The sequence below is a fragment of the Salvelinus alpinus genome, chromosome 11 (genome assembly GCF_045679555.1).
Source record: "Salvelinus alpinus chromosome 11, SLU_Salpinus.1, whole genome shotgun sequence".
Classification (NCBI taxonomy): Eukaryota; Metazoa; Chordata; class Actinopteri; order Salmoniformes; family Salmonidae; genus Salvelinus; species Salvelinus alpinus.
In genome coordinates this window covers 25,328,797-25,345,809 of record NC_092096.1, presented here as the reverse complement: position 1 = coordinate 25,345,809, position 17,013 = coordinate 25,328,797, and the positions used below count along the sequence as shown (strand labels likewise).

The 17,013-nt window shown below is 44.4% G+C and overlaps 1 protein-coding gene across 6 annotated transcripts; it reads left to right on the top strand.

The window, feature by feature from the left end:
* The first annotated feature begins 33 nt into the window (after positions 1-33).
* mettl25 (methyltransferase like 25) lies at positions 34-13,542 on the top strand. Of its 6 annotated transcripts, none has more exons than XM_071332191.1 (13): positions 34-360; positions 522-692; positions 960-1,141; positions 1,466-1,694; positions 1,854-2,137; positions 2,464-2,611; positions 6,124-6,221; positions 7,752-7,781; positions 8,572-8,645; positions 9,517-9,610; positions 10,288-10,362; positions 10,799-10,870; positions 12,986-13,542. In XM_071332191.1, the coding sequence occupies exons 1-13, from the start codon at positions 135-137 to the stop codon at positions 13,088-13,090; spliced, it is 1,788 nt and encodes a 595-aa protein (XP_071188292.1). In that variant the 5' UTR covers positions 34-134; the 3' UTR covers positions 13,091-13,542. The 6 variants fall into 6 exon arrangements, with proteins under 6 accessions (XP_071188292.1, XP_071188288.1, XP_071188289.1 ...); XM_071332192.1 differs by having other exon boundaries at positions 39-360; positions 966-1,072; XM_071332187.1 differs by having other exon boundaries at positions 1,466-2,137.
* The last annotated feature ends 3,471 nt before the right edge of the window (positions 13,543-17,013 follow it).

Here is a 17,013-nt window from a genome sequence, read left to right as displayed (position 1 = left end):
CCCAACATGGCTGCCACATACGTGCTAAGAAAATCATCGTCGTTCAGTTGCAACTAGTTATGCCTGATTATACTGTAAAGAGGGAGTCATTCCAAGACCTGCTGTAAGCACGTCTAGGTTAGAGTTTTTATTCAATGGCATCTTCCATGAATTCTCTGGAAGCGATTCAGAAGAAAATAGATGCTGTTAAACTCTTCCTCTCTGTTTCACTGAGCATCGCCAATGCCCACACTGTGGATTTCTACACTTGCAATGTATGGGACCAGTTCATGGCGGTGCCACCCGTGGAGGTCTTGACAGAGATCACTTTGAATGGTGACCACAAGAGGGCGCCAGAACATTACTTAAATCATGGCAATGGTACGGTAAGTGTTATTTTGTCGATGGTTCATTGACAAATATGAAATGTTTCATATGTAATTGTTATTACACGGTTGTAATATTTATCAAAGTCAAAATGTTGAATAAAATAAACAAAGGACAACTCTTATGTTTCTTCTTTTTTTTTTACTCTCGAAAAGCCAAGAAGATCACCTTTGGTTTCTGTGATGATAGTAAGCGCCTGGTGGATGTGGCTGAGTTCTTGGAGGCTGCCTATGCCCACTCCCTGCCTGGCCTCGGGGTCTGTGTGGGCCGCACAGAGCTACTGCAATCCCTCAGACACACTGACAACGCTCAACCCCTGGAGGAAGGTACAAAATGGACACTATCCTAACCGATCCTAAGAATAACTAAAGGGGAACTGTTTGTTTTAGTCCAAGGTCTTGGTTCTGTCATTGTAACACACTGTCATTAGTGTCACTGATATAGAAACATAATTACTATCTATTTATAGTAATTCTATTTCTATGGTCACTGACACTAGGTTTGGTCACAGGTCTCTCAATAGCAAAGCACAGATAGTGTACAGTTTTGCCATCCATGCACAGATTCACTGACACATGTGTGTCCATTGACAGTTCCAGGTGCTGTGGTGGAGAGTGATGAGTTTATGAACTCCAAGAAGTCCCACGAGGTGCAGGCCATGTCAGAGGTGGTGGCCAGCCTAGCCCAGCGCTGCCGGGTCAAACAGGTGAAAGACACAACCGGGTCTCATTTTAGCAGGCACAAAACAGAAGAAAACACTCTGAAACAGATTGAGGTACTATCTGATATTGTCGGATAAGAAACTCGGTTTTCTTTTCAAAACGTTAATGTTTTGCTACCGTGTGCCCGGGCCCTGGCCACAACAGTGTTCTTCAATCCTGCTCCTGGGTACCTAAAAGGTGTATGCAGGCTTTTGTTCCAGCCTTACACACCCGACTCAACATATCAAGGGCTTGATGATTAGTTGATTAATTAAACAGTGGTGGGCTAGAACGAAAGCCTGCACACCCTATGAGTGGGGCACCCAAGACCAAGCTTGAACAACATCGACTAGACTACATTATTTTCTGACCCATCACAATAAATCTTTGTCTCCCAGGTGATTGATGTGGGCTCAGGGAAAGGTTACCTTTGCTCCTTCCTGTCGCTGCGCTATGGCCTCCAGGTGTACGGCATCGACTCGTCCAGCGTCAACACTCACGGCGCCCAGGAGAGGAACAGGAAGCTCAAGAAGTACTCCCGGGCCTACCAGAGGCACAGCAAAGCCAATAGAACTCCGACAGTGGTGCCCCCTTCAGGCCAGGAGGACTTGGAGGATATTGCACCCGGTGAGAGAGAGAGAGAGGATATGGTTAAGATGAGTGGGGATGCAGAGAAGGAGGAGGGGAAGGGGAGGAGAGACGGGGAGGCACAGACCAACACAACAGGGTTAACAGATCGGAATGAGGAAGATGCAATGACATCACTTACCTCCGCCATTTTGTTAGAGGACAATTCCCTTCCAGAGTTGGACCAAAGTGACCCAGCCTCAGCTCCAGAGGAACCCTTTCTCAGTGCCCTGTGTGTGGGCATGGTGGAGCCCACCTCCCCCCGGGTTCCCCCCAGTGAGTTGAGTCTGGAGGAGAGGGAGAGGAGGAAGAGGGAGAACCTGGAGAGGAAGGCCAGGAGCTGGGTTAACAGTGGTGGCATGGGCAGCGGCATGCTGTACTCACCCCTGACCTCCTACGTTACCGCGGAGACGGAGCTCAAAGAGATTATTGGGGAGTTAGAGGTAGGTGACACTCACTGTCGACCAATAAAACAACGTCAACGGCAAAACCATGCTTTTTTGAATGCAAATGTCACCAACTGCGGTTGTGTGTCAATTAATTAATTTAGATAGCTGAAGTCCCTAAGATTCATATTCACACCACAGTACATACACATTCAAGTAGACCAGTTCATACACATTCAAGTAGACATTTTCTTTCAAGTGTGTGTTGGTGTCAATGTGCCTAAAATATAATTGTATGATCACTGATGCCAGCTCTGCATCACATTGATAATGTAGGCCTGTTTCAGTGCTGAGGCTGCTCTCTCCCTGTTTTCCAAACCCAGGATGCGGTCATGGTTGGTCTGCACACGTGTGGAGACCTGGCGCCCAGCACCCTGCGCATGTTTGTGGCCAAACGGGAGCTCCTCTCCGTCTGCAGCGTTGGCTGCTGCTACCACCTCCTCTCTGAGGAGTTTGATCCCACCAGACAAGGTAATTACATGGCCAGGGGGGAAAGGAAAGGTTGGCATACCGTGAGTGTGTGTGAGAGTGTTTTGTGTGTGTGTGAGAGTGTTTTGTGTGTGTGTGAGAGTGTTTTGTGTGTGTGTGAGAGTGTTTTGAAGAATAGGTTATTATTAATATGTTTTACTTATTCTTTGGTCAGTGTATGTTTTTCCACCAACTCAAATGACACCTCAATTGGTGGGTCACGAAGCAAAATAGTTTGGGAACCCCTGGACTTCAAGACTTGACTTAAACCCTTTTGCTCTTTGAGGAGCATAGATCATTCACAAAGTTCCTCCAGTGGGAATGGACTAGATACTGTAGGATAGAATGATAGTGTCACTCACCTATCAAGTCCATTCAGATCAGTCAGAGGGACAGGGAAAGGAGGCAGGGACAGTGGACTTACCATCTAATTACCAACCTGGTGTACAGAGAGGCTTTTGTGTATTCCCCAAGGGAAAGGCTTCGATTTCATTAATTCATTAGCTACACACAGTATGCAGTGCATGCATACATACATACATACATACATACATACATACATACATACATACATACATACATACATACATACATACATACATACATACATACATACATACATACATACAGTATTCAGGCAGGGAGACCCAGTCACCAGAACACAGACCCACCCTCATCCACCCCTTAGAGAACATATGGTTTCCATTGTGGAAATCTCAACCAGAGCCAAACTCTTACTTAGAACTACAGACTGCAACTGCCCCCTCTTCCCCCCCCCCCCACTAGGAGACCTGCTTCCTGTCCACAGACGTCCCCCAGTTTTTATGCTAATCATAATTCTGTCACCCTGCAGTGTCTACTTTGTCACTCTCACCAGCCCAAGGGAAGCATAATTCTCTCACAAGCCAAATACGAAGTAGCATAAACACTGATGTTGGTTGATGAGTTGGGTACACAGCCAACTTGCGCTCTCTAGATTCGGCTAGCTAAGAAGAGACTGTTAGAATCATTTAATGGATTTATCGTCTCAGGATAACAGTTTAGAGGATTGCAAATGTGATATTTTTGACCCGCTAATGTTCAGGTGTTGAATTGGATATGATTTATCCAGCGTGTATTCTGACTTCATATGAGAGCACTGTAGTATTTGTATTCCAATCACACTTAATCAATGCAGAAAAACTTCATTAAGTCATCATTCTAAATGTACAATACACTAAAAATGATCTACTCTACACAGAATATAAAGACCCATAGGGCTGTATAGTATAGAAAACACTATCTACTCTACACAGAATATAAAGACCCATAGAGCTGTATAGTATAGAACACACTATCTACTCTACACAGAATATAAAGACCCATAGGGCTGTATAGTATAGAAAACACTATCTACTCTACACAGAATATAAAGACCCATAGAGCTGTATAGTATAGAAAACACTATCTACTCTACACAGAATATAAAGACCCATAGAGCTGTATAGTATAGAACACACTATCTACTCTACACAGAATATAAAGACCCATAGAGCTGTATAGTATAGAAAACACTATCTACTCTACACAGAATATAAAGACCCATAGAGCTGTATAGTATAGAAAACACTATCTACTCTACACAGAATATAAAGACCCATAGAGCTGTATAGTATAGAAAACACAAAGGCAAGGAGACGTGTCTGATACATGGACCTGCAGCTGAAAGGTCAACAGTGAATAGTCGATAGTAGTGTCTATATCTTGTTCCCCTTGCTTTTTTTACCTCCAATTCACGATACATTTGTTTCCCTGACATCAACAGTGAAATATTCTCTCTTATAAACTGGGTGGTTCAAACACTGAATGCTGATTGGCTGAAAGCCGTGGTATATCAGACCATATACCACGGGTATGACAAAACATCTATTTTTACTGCTCTAATTACATTGTTAACCAGTTTATATTAGCAATAAGGCACCTGGGGTGTTTGTGGTATATGGCCAATATACCACGGATAATGGCTGTGTCCTAGCACTCCACGTTGCGTCGTACATGAGAACAGCCTTTAGACGTGGTATATTGGCCATATACCACACCCCCCCCGGGCCTTATTGCTTAAGTCTACATTCCTATATTCCTTTAACCTAGAAGACTCAATATGATGTGGTTCTTTTCTCCCTGTCATAGCTAGATATAAACGTAGCTTCAGACAGTTGTGATGGGTGAGAATGTTAGCTCCAGCTGCTCCTGGTTATGTTTTCTGATCCACTGCTCCCCTTTATGAGGTATGAAACCTGGAATCCTCTCTGTGTGTGATGACAACCCCTGCGTGCTTTTAACAGGGATTCGGCACCGTGGCGTGGTGAGCTGCTTCCTATCGCGCTTTCTCTCTTAACACTGCGACCCCTGACCTGTTACTCGCCACTCTGTTGGGTCCGCCAATAATGACATCACAGCGTTTTGATTGAAAACACTTGAGTCGTGCCAGACGTCCTTGCATGCTTCTCGCTCCTTCTTTCTCTCTCTCTCTCTCTCTCTCTCTCTCTCTCTCTCTCTCTCTCTCTCTCTCTCTCTCTCTCTCTCTCTCTCTCACTGTCTCACTGTCTCACTGTCTCTCTCTCTCTCTCTCTCTCTCACTGTCTCACTGTCTCACTGTCTCGACCTTGCAAAGAATTCTGGGATGCGGGCCAAACCCTGCAGTGTACTACCTCACCCTAAAAGATGGAAACCCAAACCATAAGAGTGTTGAGATCCTTAGCTAAGTCGTATAGGAAATATCCATTCAATTGTGTCATATGGAACGAGAGCCACTGGACTGCACCATTCGTCATAGTCATTCAGTCTGGGGGATTTAGCCGAGTGTGAGACCCATCATCTGATCTGAGGTCAGCTTCCCTTAACATAAACTGGCCCGGGACCAGTCCTTAAGGGCGTGAAGTAAGCGTGCCACAGAGCCCTAGAGCCACTGTGTCTCCTTCTTCCTGACTGTTGGGAACTAACAGATGCCTCGTCACACGCTACAATATTAGAAACACTTGTGTGTGTGTGTGTGTGTGTGTGTGTGTGTGTGTGTGTGTGTGTGTGCCAGGGAAGGGGGCGAGCAGTGCTTGGCCCTCGCGACGTGGTCAGTTCAGTGTGGCTGAGATAAGGCTAGCGTGCTAGTGAAATGTAAACACTCCACAATGTATACTGTAAGCTAGCCTTCAAACTCTATCAAAGCCTGTCTGCTCCAATTGACTCTGACCAGGACTGCCTCTGCTAATACCACTACCATGTGTTCAACAGGAGTGGAGTCAAAGAGCAATGTGGCTAAGGGGTTAGCGACGCCCGCCATCTCGGGTTTTTCGAGTTTGAAACTTCAAAGCTAGTTTGGGAAGGCTCTGAATAGCATTAATGTTTCACTTCATTCTCTCTCCCTTTGGACTTTTGTTGGTGGCCTGTCAACTACCATAGTCACACGTTCCTATAGTGTTAAATACACGGTGCAGTTCTGACACAGCTGGTGTTAAAGTCTGTGTGTTTGTTTGTTTCAGAGTGTCCAAGCAGCAGCGTGTGTGGTTTCCCCCTGAGTGGCTACCTGAGGGAGCAGTCCTGGTTCTGTGGCAGAAATGCCAGGATGTCGGCGTGTCTGGTGAGCCTGACTCACCTTAGGTGACAGATATTTTGCCAACTGTCATTTGCTATATATATATATACCACTGAACAAAAATATAAAGGCAACATGAAATGTGTTGGTCTCATGTTTCATGAGCTGAAATTAAAAAAATCTCAGATTTTGTACATAATTTTGTTTTATATCCCTGTTAGTGACCATTTCTCCTTTGCCAAGATAATCCATCAACCCGACAGGTGTGGCATATCAAGAAGCTTATTAAACAGCATGATTCTTACACAGGTGCACCTTGTGCTGGGGACAATAAAATGGCAAACTAATTTCTGCAGTTTTGTCACACAACACAATGCCACTGATGTCTCAAGTTGAGGGAGCATGCAATTGGCATGCTGACTGCAGGAATGTCCACCAGAGCTGTTGCCAGAGAATTTAATGTTAATTTCTCTACCATAATCCGCCTCCAACGTCATTCTAGAGAATTTGACAGTACGTCCAACCGGACTTACAACTGCAGACCACGTGTATGGCGTTGCATGGGCGAGCGGTTTGCTGATGTCAACGTTGTGAACAGAGTGCCCCATGGTGGCAGTGGGGTTATGGTATGGGCAGGCATAAGCTATGGGCAACAAAACACAATTTCATTTTATTAATGGCAATTTGAATACACAGAGATATCGTGATGAGATCCTGAGGCCCATTGGTGTACCATTCATCCGCCACCATCACTTCATGTTTCAGCGTGATAATGCACGGCCCCATGTTGCAAGGATCTGTACACAATTCCTGGAAGCTGAAAATGTCCCAGTACTTCCATGGCCTGCATACTCACCAGACATGTTACCCATTGAGCATGTTTGGGATGCTCTGGATCGACGTGTACGACAGCGTGTTCCAGTTCCCGCCAATATCCAGCAACTTTGCACATCCATTGAAGAGGAGTGGGACAACATTCCACAGGCCACAATTAACAGCCTGATCAACTCTATGCAAAGGTTATTTGTCACGCTGTATGAGGCAAATGGTGGTAAACCAGATACTGACCGGTTTTCTGATCCACGCCCTACTTTGTTTTGAAGGTATCTGTGACCAACAGATACATATCTTTATTCCCAGTCATGTGAAATCCATAGATTAGGGCCTAATTAATTTATTTGAATTGATTTCCTTATATGAACTGTAACTCAGTAAAATCTTCTAAATTGTTGCATTTTATATTTTTGTTCAGTATAATATTTCTGTCAGCTATGCATTCAACGCTTTAAGGCACCATCTATCAACCAGACAGTATAGTTGAGGGCACTATAAGGTTAGGTTGTGCCACAGTATTGACTTTTTAGTACCCACAACTGTTCAATGCTGTACAGTTGGTCCTCAGTCTGTTATTGTAGTGAGACTAACTAAGTGATATCTTCTACCTTTTGAGTACCACATGTTGTAAGAGCAATGTAACGTTTTTAACTCTGTTGTGCCACCAGGGAGAGTCCGTTCACGGGGTCCTAATAAATACTGAATACTTAAAAACATTTCACTTTATTTTCTCTTGTTCAGGCTCTGGAGAGAGTTTCCAAAGGCCAAGGGGTAAGTACTATATACATGTATATCAATACGTTGGACACATTTGGCCAAACTACAGTTCAATGAGTTGTCTGTGTGAGAATGACATCATGCAATCATAGTTCAATGAGTTTTTTTGGTTGCTACAAATTTGTGCTCATCAAAGATAATCAAAGCTGATCAATTGAATGATTGCATCCAGCAACTGGCCACGTGTGTTTCCCAAACGCGACAGATCCTGTTTTTATATTACGCGTTCCAGAGCAAGTGGATACGGATGCCTTAGAGCACACTGTTCCCATACATCTCCAGGGTCTTTCACATACAATAAGGCCTGATTGAGACTTAACAATACTATAGATATTTGAGCCGCCGACCTTAGGCCGCGTCCCAAGTGGCACCCTATTCCCTATATAGTGCACTACTTTTGACAAGGGCCCATAGGGCTCTGGTCAAAAGTAGTGCACTATATAGGGAATAGGCTGCCACTTGGGACGCTAGTGTGCGGGGTCAAACCTGTTACACGATACCGCCCGGACCATTCATAAATAATGTTTCTGAATATGAATGTAATCACTAAGGGATGGGATTGTGTGCTGAAATGGCAGCTGGCGTCCAACAACCAGTCTGATTGCACTCAGATCATATGTTGAGTTTGGTATAAGCATTGGGCATTGTCACAAAAACGTTTCCTCCAATGTGTTTTAATACACACCCTAATCACTGGCAGAGAATGAATGAATATCTCAAGAAAATAGTTTTTTTTGTAAGCGTAGATAACATGGGATCTTTGAATATTTTCTGTCTCCCACAGATTCAGATGGAGTCACTCTTCTATAGGGCCGTCCTCCATGTGATTCTAAGGGATCACTACAGCTCCTTTAAAAGGTAGGTTTGGTCTCCCTGGTTAGGGGACATCCAAAGCAGTAGGCTATACCAGACTACTGAGAGAGTCCAGGTGCCCCTGTCTTGGGGGGTCTGCAGTACCGTTGACAAAACCTGTTAGCTTGGGTTTTTACTGGCCCTCATTTTATGGTTTGTGGCCAATTTGTAAGAATCTCCACTTACTCAAATTCATTCCGCTAGGATACAAAAAACACAGACTTCTGATGTGAAGACACAACAAGGGTATTCTCTACCCCTCTAGCTGAAGTTATGGTGAATAGTCATTTTGAACGCTGTAAGGAGCAGCCCACAATGTAAGATCGTCAGACTTCCTGAATGGGTTGTTGACTGCTGCTGGGTAAAGTAGAACAAGTGAAGAGGAATGATTGATCCTGGTGAAAACAGAACAGAGAAATCTACAGTTGGTCTTCTCAGCCCCAGAGAGACAGGGGAGGTACCCTCTGTATTACACACACACACAAAGACAACCCCCCCCCCACACACACACACACACACACACACACAAAGACAACCCCACACACACACACACGAAGACACACACACACACACACACAATGACAACCTCACACCTCTCACTGACATGTCTATCCCCGTAGCCTACAGGACACTGGGTCCCTCACTGAGTGAAATCAGGATCCCATACCTCATTAATGGACATGACCACCTCTCTACTATTGCATGTGTGATGACTGTTTCACTTTGGTTGCCAGGGTGTTGTAGCGTAGCAAGGGAGGAAAAATAAGAGGGAAAAGGAGAATCGGATGACTATGACTTAATATACACTGGTAGGCTGATTTCAGCGATGGTGATTTGGGGGTTGAAAGAGCTATCTTCACGTGTGTGTCGTTGGCAGCGAGAAGCGTGTGGGGAACGTCTACTCCAAGGCCACCTCGTTCGTGGACTACGTCTGGAGAGCCCTCCGGAGGCTGGAGCTGGACGGGTCAAAGGTCAGTGACGGGAGATATCACAGTATTAGGGCGTTTTGGGAACAGACTTGGGAATGTTCTTCAGAGCAACATATCTTCAGGGGGAATCCCACACTGCTGCTTTGGACACCAGGAAAGCAACCCATAATGGATTTGGGGTAATAAAAAAAAAATTAAACTATTCTTGGCGTAAGATGTGAAATCCCGGCGAGAGGACAGGCTTTTAGCATAGCTCTGTACAATTGAACTGACAGTAAAGATTATCTGTAATGGTACCTGAAAACCCTGTACAGTTGAATGTCTTTGGTTGCTCTAAACCATCTTTGAAACTGACACATGGAATCTAAAGGGCTCTTTAGAAATGGACAAGTTGTGTAATATGCACCTAGAGTACTGTGTGATCATGGGTAAGGCATTGTTAAACAAACAGCGAGTGCAGGGCTTAGGGAATATGTCTCAACTGCCTCCTTCGAGTCCTTCTATAAATGGGAAATTTCTTGCTCGTGAAGCCTGGGATTAAAAGTGTTCAATGGTTTGTGTGTTACCACTGTCATGTTACTCACCTATCACCTCCACACATGACCCTGCTCTGTCTCCAACACTCCTCCCTCTCTCCCATCTCTCCCTCCTCCATCTCTCTTTCACTACCTCTTCTCTGCCTCCCGCCCTCTCTCCCTCCTTCCTTCCCTCTCTACCAGCTGTCTGACGGTGTCATACAGGGTTACCACGACACATACCGACCCAGGATGGTTGAGATGGAGGCCTTTAACATGGTAGGTCCCAACTGGGATACTATAGCACTACTACCTAGAGGAAGTATCATCACTCTGAATGAATGGCTCACACAGGACTTCTATGGCTGTAGGAGCATTGATTCTCTTTGTCCAGCACTTTCTGTTTTGGAGTGGTTATTAATCCTTATTAAACTTGGTTTACGTTTACACAACTCCCTCAATGACTTGTGTAAACTCTACTCTGTGTAAATAATCTGGCAAAAAAAAGTGATATTTTTACTGTCCTCAGGCTGCTAATGAAACCTAGTTTTGAAATCAGAGGTGTTCTATTTCAATGACGTTACAACAGCCATGCCCTGCTCTGCTTTGATAAGGTGCCTAGTTGTATTCCGTTGGATCCCATAGTGTTGAAGTACACTTAACAGAAGTACACTTAAAACTAGTGTTTACTGACCTGCTACCTGTGTTTACCCAGCTGAAGGTGACTTTGGCTCCCTGCATCGAGGGCCTGATTCTCCTGGACCGCCTCTGCTACCTGAAAGAACAGGTACAGGAACAGCCTCAACCACAATGGCACACAACTGACTTGGGATGCATCTCAGTAGTCTAATGTGGCTGCCTCCTTGTCTCCTTCATTTGCACTGATCTGAATAGGGATCGGTGAGACTAAAATGGTGGATGTCTACTGGGGATTTGCTTTCACCTGTCCAGTTCCTACAGGTCTGTGCAGATAAAGGAGAGGAGACAAGGGATGGGGTCCACTATTGAGATGCACCCCAACTACAGCACATCAGTCATTGTTACTAAAAAAGGAGAGGCCTCACTTCCTCCTTGTTCATTCTCTCTCAATCCCTCCAACCTGTGGTCAAACGCAGACACACACGAATACACACCGACACACACAGCCACACACAGACACACACAGACACACGCAGGCCAGATATAGTGGTCCGGTCCCTATGACTTCAAACGGCCGCTGCGCGACACCAAACATCTCTTTTCCTCATTGTCCCATAATTACCCGTGTCTGGTTCCCCAGAGCTTAGTAGTGGGTGAAAACATGACCTCAGCCGCCAGGCCAATGGAGAGAACTATTGTTTCTCCCTCCCAGCTACAAACAGAGGAGGTCTGGGCCTGGAATGCACATTGTCTGGCTAATTGCTATAGGGTGTGTTCATTGATTCACAATGTGATAGGACAAAAAGGAGAAGGATTCTTGGAGTGTGGTTTTAGTGGCTTTCGCTGCTACAGAGACAATGGCTATACCGTTCAAGCCTGGTCCCAGATCTGTTTGTGCTGTATATGCAACATTGACCATAGAAGTTGGCTATACAGCACAAACAGATTTGAGACCAGCCAAATACTGTACCTGTTTAGCTGTTCCATTAATGTTTTCTCAGAAGGGATTTTGGATGACCTGGTTATGTAGACTATTAGTTGTCTTCGGTCCGTCTCTTTAAAGTGATACAGTGGTGTTGGCCTTAGAATGGTTGAGCTATTTACTGAATGACTTGGGTAGGGGAATAATGTAGTGATTATGGCTGTTACGCGATGGCTTCTGCTTAGGTCTGATATTCCCGACACATAGTCCCACCTTCCTGTTAGGTTCAGCAGTTTAGAATTCCTATTGTCCATTTCCTGCTATGAGAACATGCTTTGAAAATAAAACCCTTTAAAACGCTCCGCGTCGACACTCTTCAAATGTAATGCTAAGTGATCCTTGTGCCAATTTGTGAGGAGTGTTCAAAGTTATCACACGCATCACACGGCTATATGAAAAACTTCCAGATTCAGATTTCATATGGAGTCCTTTCTATTGAAGTCATAGCGGCGTGTACTCAACGGACGTGTCATTGAAGGCCCCTAAACTCAGCTCCTATAACTGCTGTATGTTTATCCATAGGTCTTGATGATCTGCTTGTCCCAAACATTAAAGGAGCTTTGCGACTCGTTAAATTTCCCCGACGACAGATCACTTAAGTCGGGAGAAATCAGAGGGGACGCCATTAGGGTTGAGTTCGCGCTGTGGAGAGTTTGAAGTGTTCCCCTTATTACAGACCAGGGGTGTAACTTCACACCGTTGTACCCCGGGCCAAAACTAATGACGTAATCTGTGATTTGAGTGATCGTAATGAGCTATCTAAGTTTGATGCCTTGTACAAAAGTGTTCCCTAACAGGAATATGTAACAGAAATTGATTAGAATGCAGATTTTTTTCCAAGTTCAACCAAAAGTGTCCACACTCAAAATGACATATACTGTGTGTGAGCGTGCGTGCGTGCATGTGGTGGTCAGTGCAGGCTGTTGATTTAGCTTTGTACAAAGCATAGCTCTCAGTGCAGGCCTACCAAACACATGGAGCCATAATTGGTCAGTATCTGTAAGGTATCAAGCCAGACTGTGTTCAAACATAAAGACAGTATTCAAACATGCTGCTTCCAGCCTGTCAGAGTCCACCTAACACAATATTTGCACAGATGTGACTACTCGAGGGAAACGTTACAAAGATCTTTTACAGGGGAGAGAGCAGTTCTCATCTGAGGCCCCTCGCGGCGTGGTTCAAAGACAAACTCTGCGGTGCGGTGGTGTGTCATGGGGGGAGGGGTCTTTGACGTTGTTTTCTAACTGTTTTTGTTCTTCTTGTCGTTGATGTCTGTTACAGGAAGACGTGGCGTTCTCCACTCTGGTGCAGCTCTTTGATCCACTGTTGTCGCCGCGCTGTTACGGAGTTGTCGGAGTGAAGGCACCTGGGACGGAGTTGTCATAGTGAAGGCACCTGGGGCGGAGTTGTCGGAGTGAAGGCACCTGGGACGGAGTTGTCATAGTGAAGGCACCTGGGACGGAGTTGTCATAGTGAAGGCACCTGGGACGGAATTGTCATAGTGAAGGCACCTGGGACGGAGTTGTCATAGTGAAGGCACCTGGGACGGAGTTGTCATAGTGAAGGCACCTGGGATGACATCATAGAGTTCTTGGAGATGGAACAAATTGCATTTCCTGCCATTTGTATATTTTATTTTATTCAATTTTTTGCTGACCATGATTTTAGCAAGGTTTTAATGTGATGATGTACTCCTTACTCAGTCACGTACAGATATGGGATCATTGTTTAGTGTTTTCTCTACTTTTGCCTCCTCTGGTTTCTGCCAATCATACTGTACTATGGGGTGTACTGTACCATATTGTATTAATAAATCATTTTTAGAAGATAAAAAAGTTCCTGCTGTGTTTTCTGCTCTTTTCCCACCACGACTGGTCTTTCTCTGAGTGCCTGCCTTAGAGGACCAAACATTAAAACCACATGGTTAAAGCACCTGGAAAAAACATCTGTCCTTCCCTCCCTCATTGCTCAGCTCTTATCTCTGTCTTTTATTGATTTATTTAGTCTGAACAGAAATATAAATGCAACACGCAACAATTTCAACGATTTTACTGAGTTACAGTTCATATAAGGAAATCAGTCAATTTAGTCCATGGATCCATGGATTTCACATGAATGGGCAGAGTTCCACCCACTTGGGAGCCAGGCCCAGCAAATCAGCATGTGTTTTGCCCCACAAAAGGTCTTTATTACAGACAGAAACACTCCTCAGCAACCCCCCACCCTCCCTCAGACAATCCCACAAGTGAAGAAGCTGGATGTGGAGCTTTGTGAGCGTTTTTAATGTGCACCATTATGTAGACATTTCTCCACCCACATCTAGCACCCGATGTCACAGGAAGGCCAAAAGGATTATCAAGGACAACAAGCACCCGAACCACTGCCTGTTCACCCCGCTACCATCCAGAAGGCGGGGTCAGTACAGGTGCATCAAAACTTGGACCGAGAGACTGAAAAACAGCTTTTATCTCAAGGCCATCAGACTGTTAATTAAACAGCCATCACTAGCACAGAGAGGCGGCTGCCTACATACAGACTTGAAATCATTGGCCACTTTAATAAATGGAACACTAGTCACTTTAATAATGCCACTTTAATAATGTTTACATATCTTGCATTACTCATCGCATATGTATTTACTGTATTCTATAACTATTGCATCATAGCCTATGCTACTCGGTCATTGCTCTTCCATATATTTATATTTACATATTCTTATTCCATTCCTTCACTTAGATTTGTCTGTTAGGTATTTGTTGTGTAATTGTTAGATATTTCTGCACTGTCGGAATTAGAAGCACAAGCATTTCGCTACACTCACAATAACATCTGCTAACCATGTGTATGTGACCACTAACATTTGATTTGATTTGATCTGTTCCGTGCATCGAATGGGGTTGGAGTCAAGGAAAAATAAACATGTGTTCCTCACAAATATAACATGAATACATAAATATTCTCATAAAGTGTGTACATAAAACGTCTGTAAAACCACAACGAGGACATCGACCTTTCAAGTAGGTTTTGATAAATCATTGGGTACAGTGCAGGAGTAGGCTGAGGTGATGAACGACAAGGCGTTAGTTCTTGTTCACATTTAAAACATAACATGCATGGGCATTGTATCATTAACACTTTAGGGGAATAATGTCTGGAGGGTAAAAATCCCAAAACATTCTCTTTTCCTCAGAGTATTAGTTATATCACCTGTCTGATATCTTGACTTTCTCTATGCCACAAAACCTAAAGGTAGAAATGTCATGTTTTAGGTCATTAAAATGTATTGTGACAATTGAACTTTTACGTTCACTAATTCTCTGTTTGAGAGAATGAGAGGTTTTTCCTGTATAATGCAGCCCACATTGACATTTAATCATGTAGATAACATGGGTGGAGGAGCACGTAAAAATGTAATTTATTTGGTACCGTTTTCCAAATGTGGGTGGCAGAAGTATTCACAGTTCATTATATTGTTGCACTCTGCATTTCTAACTACCATTCAGAAGAGGGCGTAAAAGAGCCTGGCTCATTTTCGTTTGTGGCTGGCAGTTGGCATGGACCAACTTGTCGCGTAAGTTGCAACCTCTCCTATATACTCTAAGTGGTGGGTTCTTAAATTCTGCTGGCAAAGCTGGGTCTGATGATAAAACATGCCAATGTTTCTTGACAGCATCTCCCACTTTGCGAGAGTTCAAAGTATATGTGAAGCCCCACAAAAGGACGCTATTACAGACAGACAAATACTCCTCAGCACCCCTCCCTCAGATGATCCTGCAGGTGAAGAAGCTGGCTGTGGAGGTCCTGAATGTTATGCCAAATTCTCTCAAACAATGTTGGAGGCAACTTATAGTAGAGAAAATGAACATTAAATTATTTGGCAACAGCTCATTTCTGCAGTCAGAATGCCAATTGCGCGCTCCCTCAAAACTTGAGATATCTGTGGCAAAACTGCACATTTTAGAGTGGCCTTTTATTGTCCCTAGCACAAGGTGCACCTGTGTAATGATCATGCTGTTTAATCAGCTTCTTGATATGCCACACCTGTCAGGTGGATGGATTATCTTGGCAAAGGAGAAATGGTCACTAACAGGGATGTAAACAAATGTATGCACAACATTTGAGAGAAATAACCTTTTTGTGCATAGGGAACATTTCTGGGATCATTTTTCTTCAGCTCATGAAACATGGGACCAACATTTTACATGTTGCGTTTATATTTTTGTTCAGTGTATTTCTTTGAGAGGCTGTTGTGTCTTCCTCTAAGTACATATTAACTGTTCTGTTTAACCTCCACACTAATGACTGCCAACTCAAACATATTTGGGGGACAATAAAGTTGTATAGTATTGAATTTGAGGGAACAATAGCTAGGGGCTGGTTAGGGGGGCCAGGATTCTCGGATTGGGATTGAGCAGTTTACCCTCCCCCACATGTCGCCCCTGATAGGGAGTTCTGGAAACCCCATCAGCCAGGTCCTAACCAGGGGGAGCAGCGGAACGACTGAACAGAACGGGGCAAGGGGCACCCTCGACCCCTTTTAGTCCTCTGTCGTTTCCATCTTTTCATAAATCACTCCCGCTTTTCATCTTTCCTTTTGAAGGCTGGTGCACTTCAGTACAGCCATGAATCAGGATAGTGGAAAGTACACATAGTCTTGAAGCAAAGGAACAAGGACAGTACCCAGTAAGCAACAATCATTGTAGGATTACTGTGGTCCATTATAACTAGCCTACAGTATGTGTATTTTATGGTGCATACAGCAGGAAGGAATAACTGCAGCTAAAGTGATTAAATGAGGGGAGCTCATTGCTGGCATCTTTTATTCAACATCCCCCAGTAAGACTTCAACATCCCCCAGTAAGACTTCAACACCCCCCCAGTAAGACTTCAACACCCCCCCAGTAAGACTTCAACATCCCCCAGTAAGACTTCAACACCCCCCCAGTAAGACTCCCCCCAGTAAGACTTCAACATCCCCCAGTAAGACTTCAACATCCCTCAGTAAGACTTCAACACCCCCCAGTAAGACTTCAACACCCCCCCAGTAAGACTTCAACATCCCTCAGTAAGACTTCAGCACCCCCCCAGTAAGACTCAACACCCCCCCAGTAAGACTTCAACATCCCCCAGTAAGACTTCAACACCCCCCAGTAAGACTTCAACACCCCCCCAGTAAGACTTCAACACCCCCCAGTAAGACTTCAACATCCCCCAGTAAGACTTCAACACCCCCCCAGTAAGACTTCAACACCCCCCCAGTAAGACTTCAACATCCCCCAGTAAGACTTCAACACCCCCCCAGTAAGACT

What these genes read in the sequence shown, in the direction of transcription:
- mettl25 (XM_071332187.1), top strand. Translation starts at nt 135, where the DNA reads ATGGCATCTTCCATGAATTCTCTGGAAGCGATTCAGAAGAAAATAGAT. An exon ending in CGCTCAACCCCTGGAGGAAG is followed by an intron (nt 693 to 959) that starts GTACAAAATGGA and finishes GTCCATTGACAG; the next exon opens with TTCCAGGTGCTGTGGTGGAG. An exon ending in TCTGCTACCTGAAAGAACAG is followed by an intron (nt 10,871 to 12,985) that starts GTACAGGAACAG and finishes TGTCTGTTACAG; the next exon opens with GAAGACGTGGCGTTCTCCAC.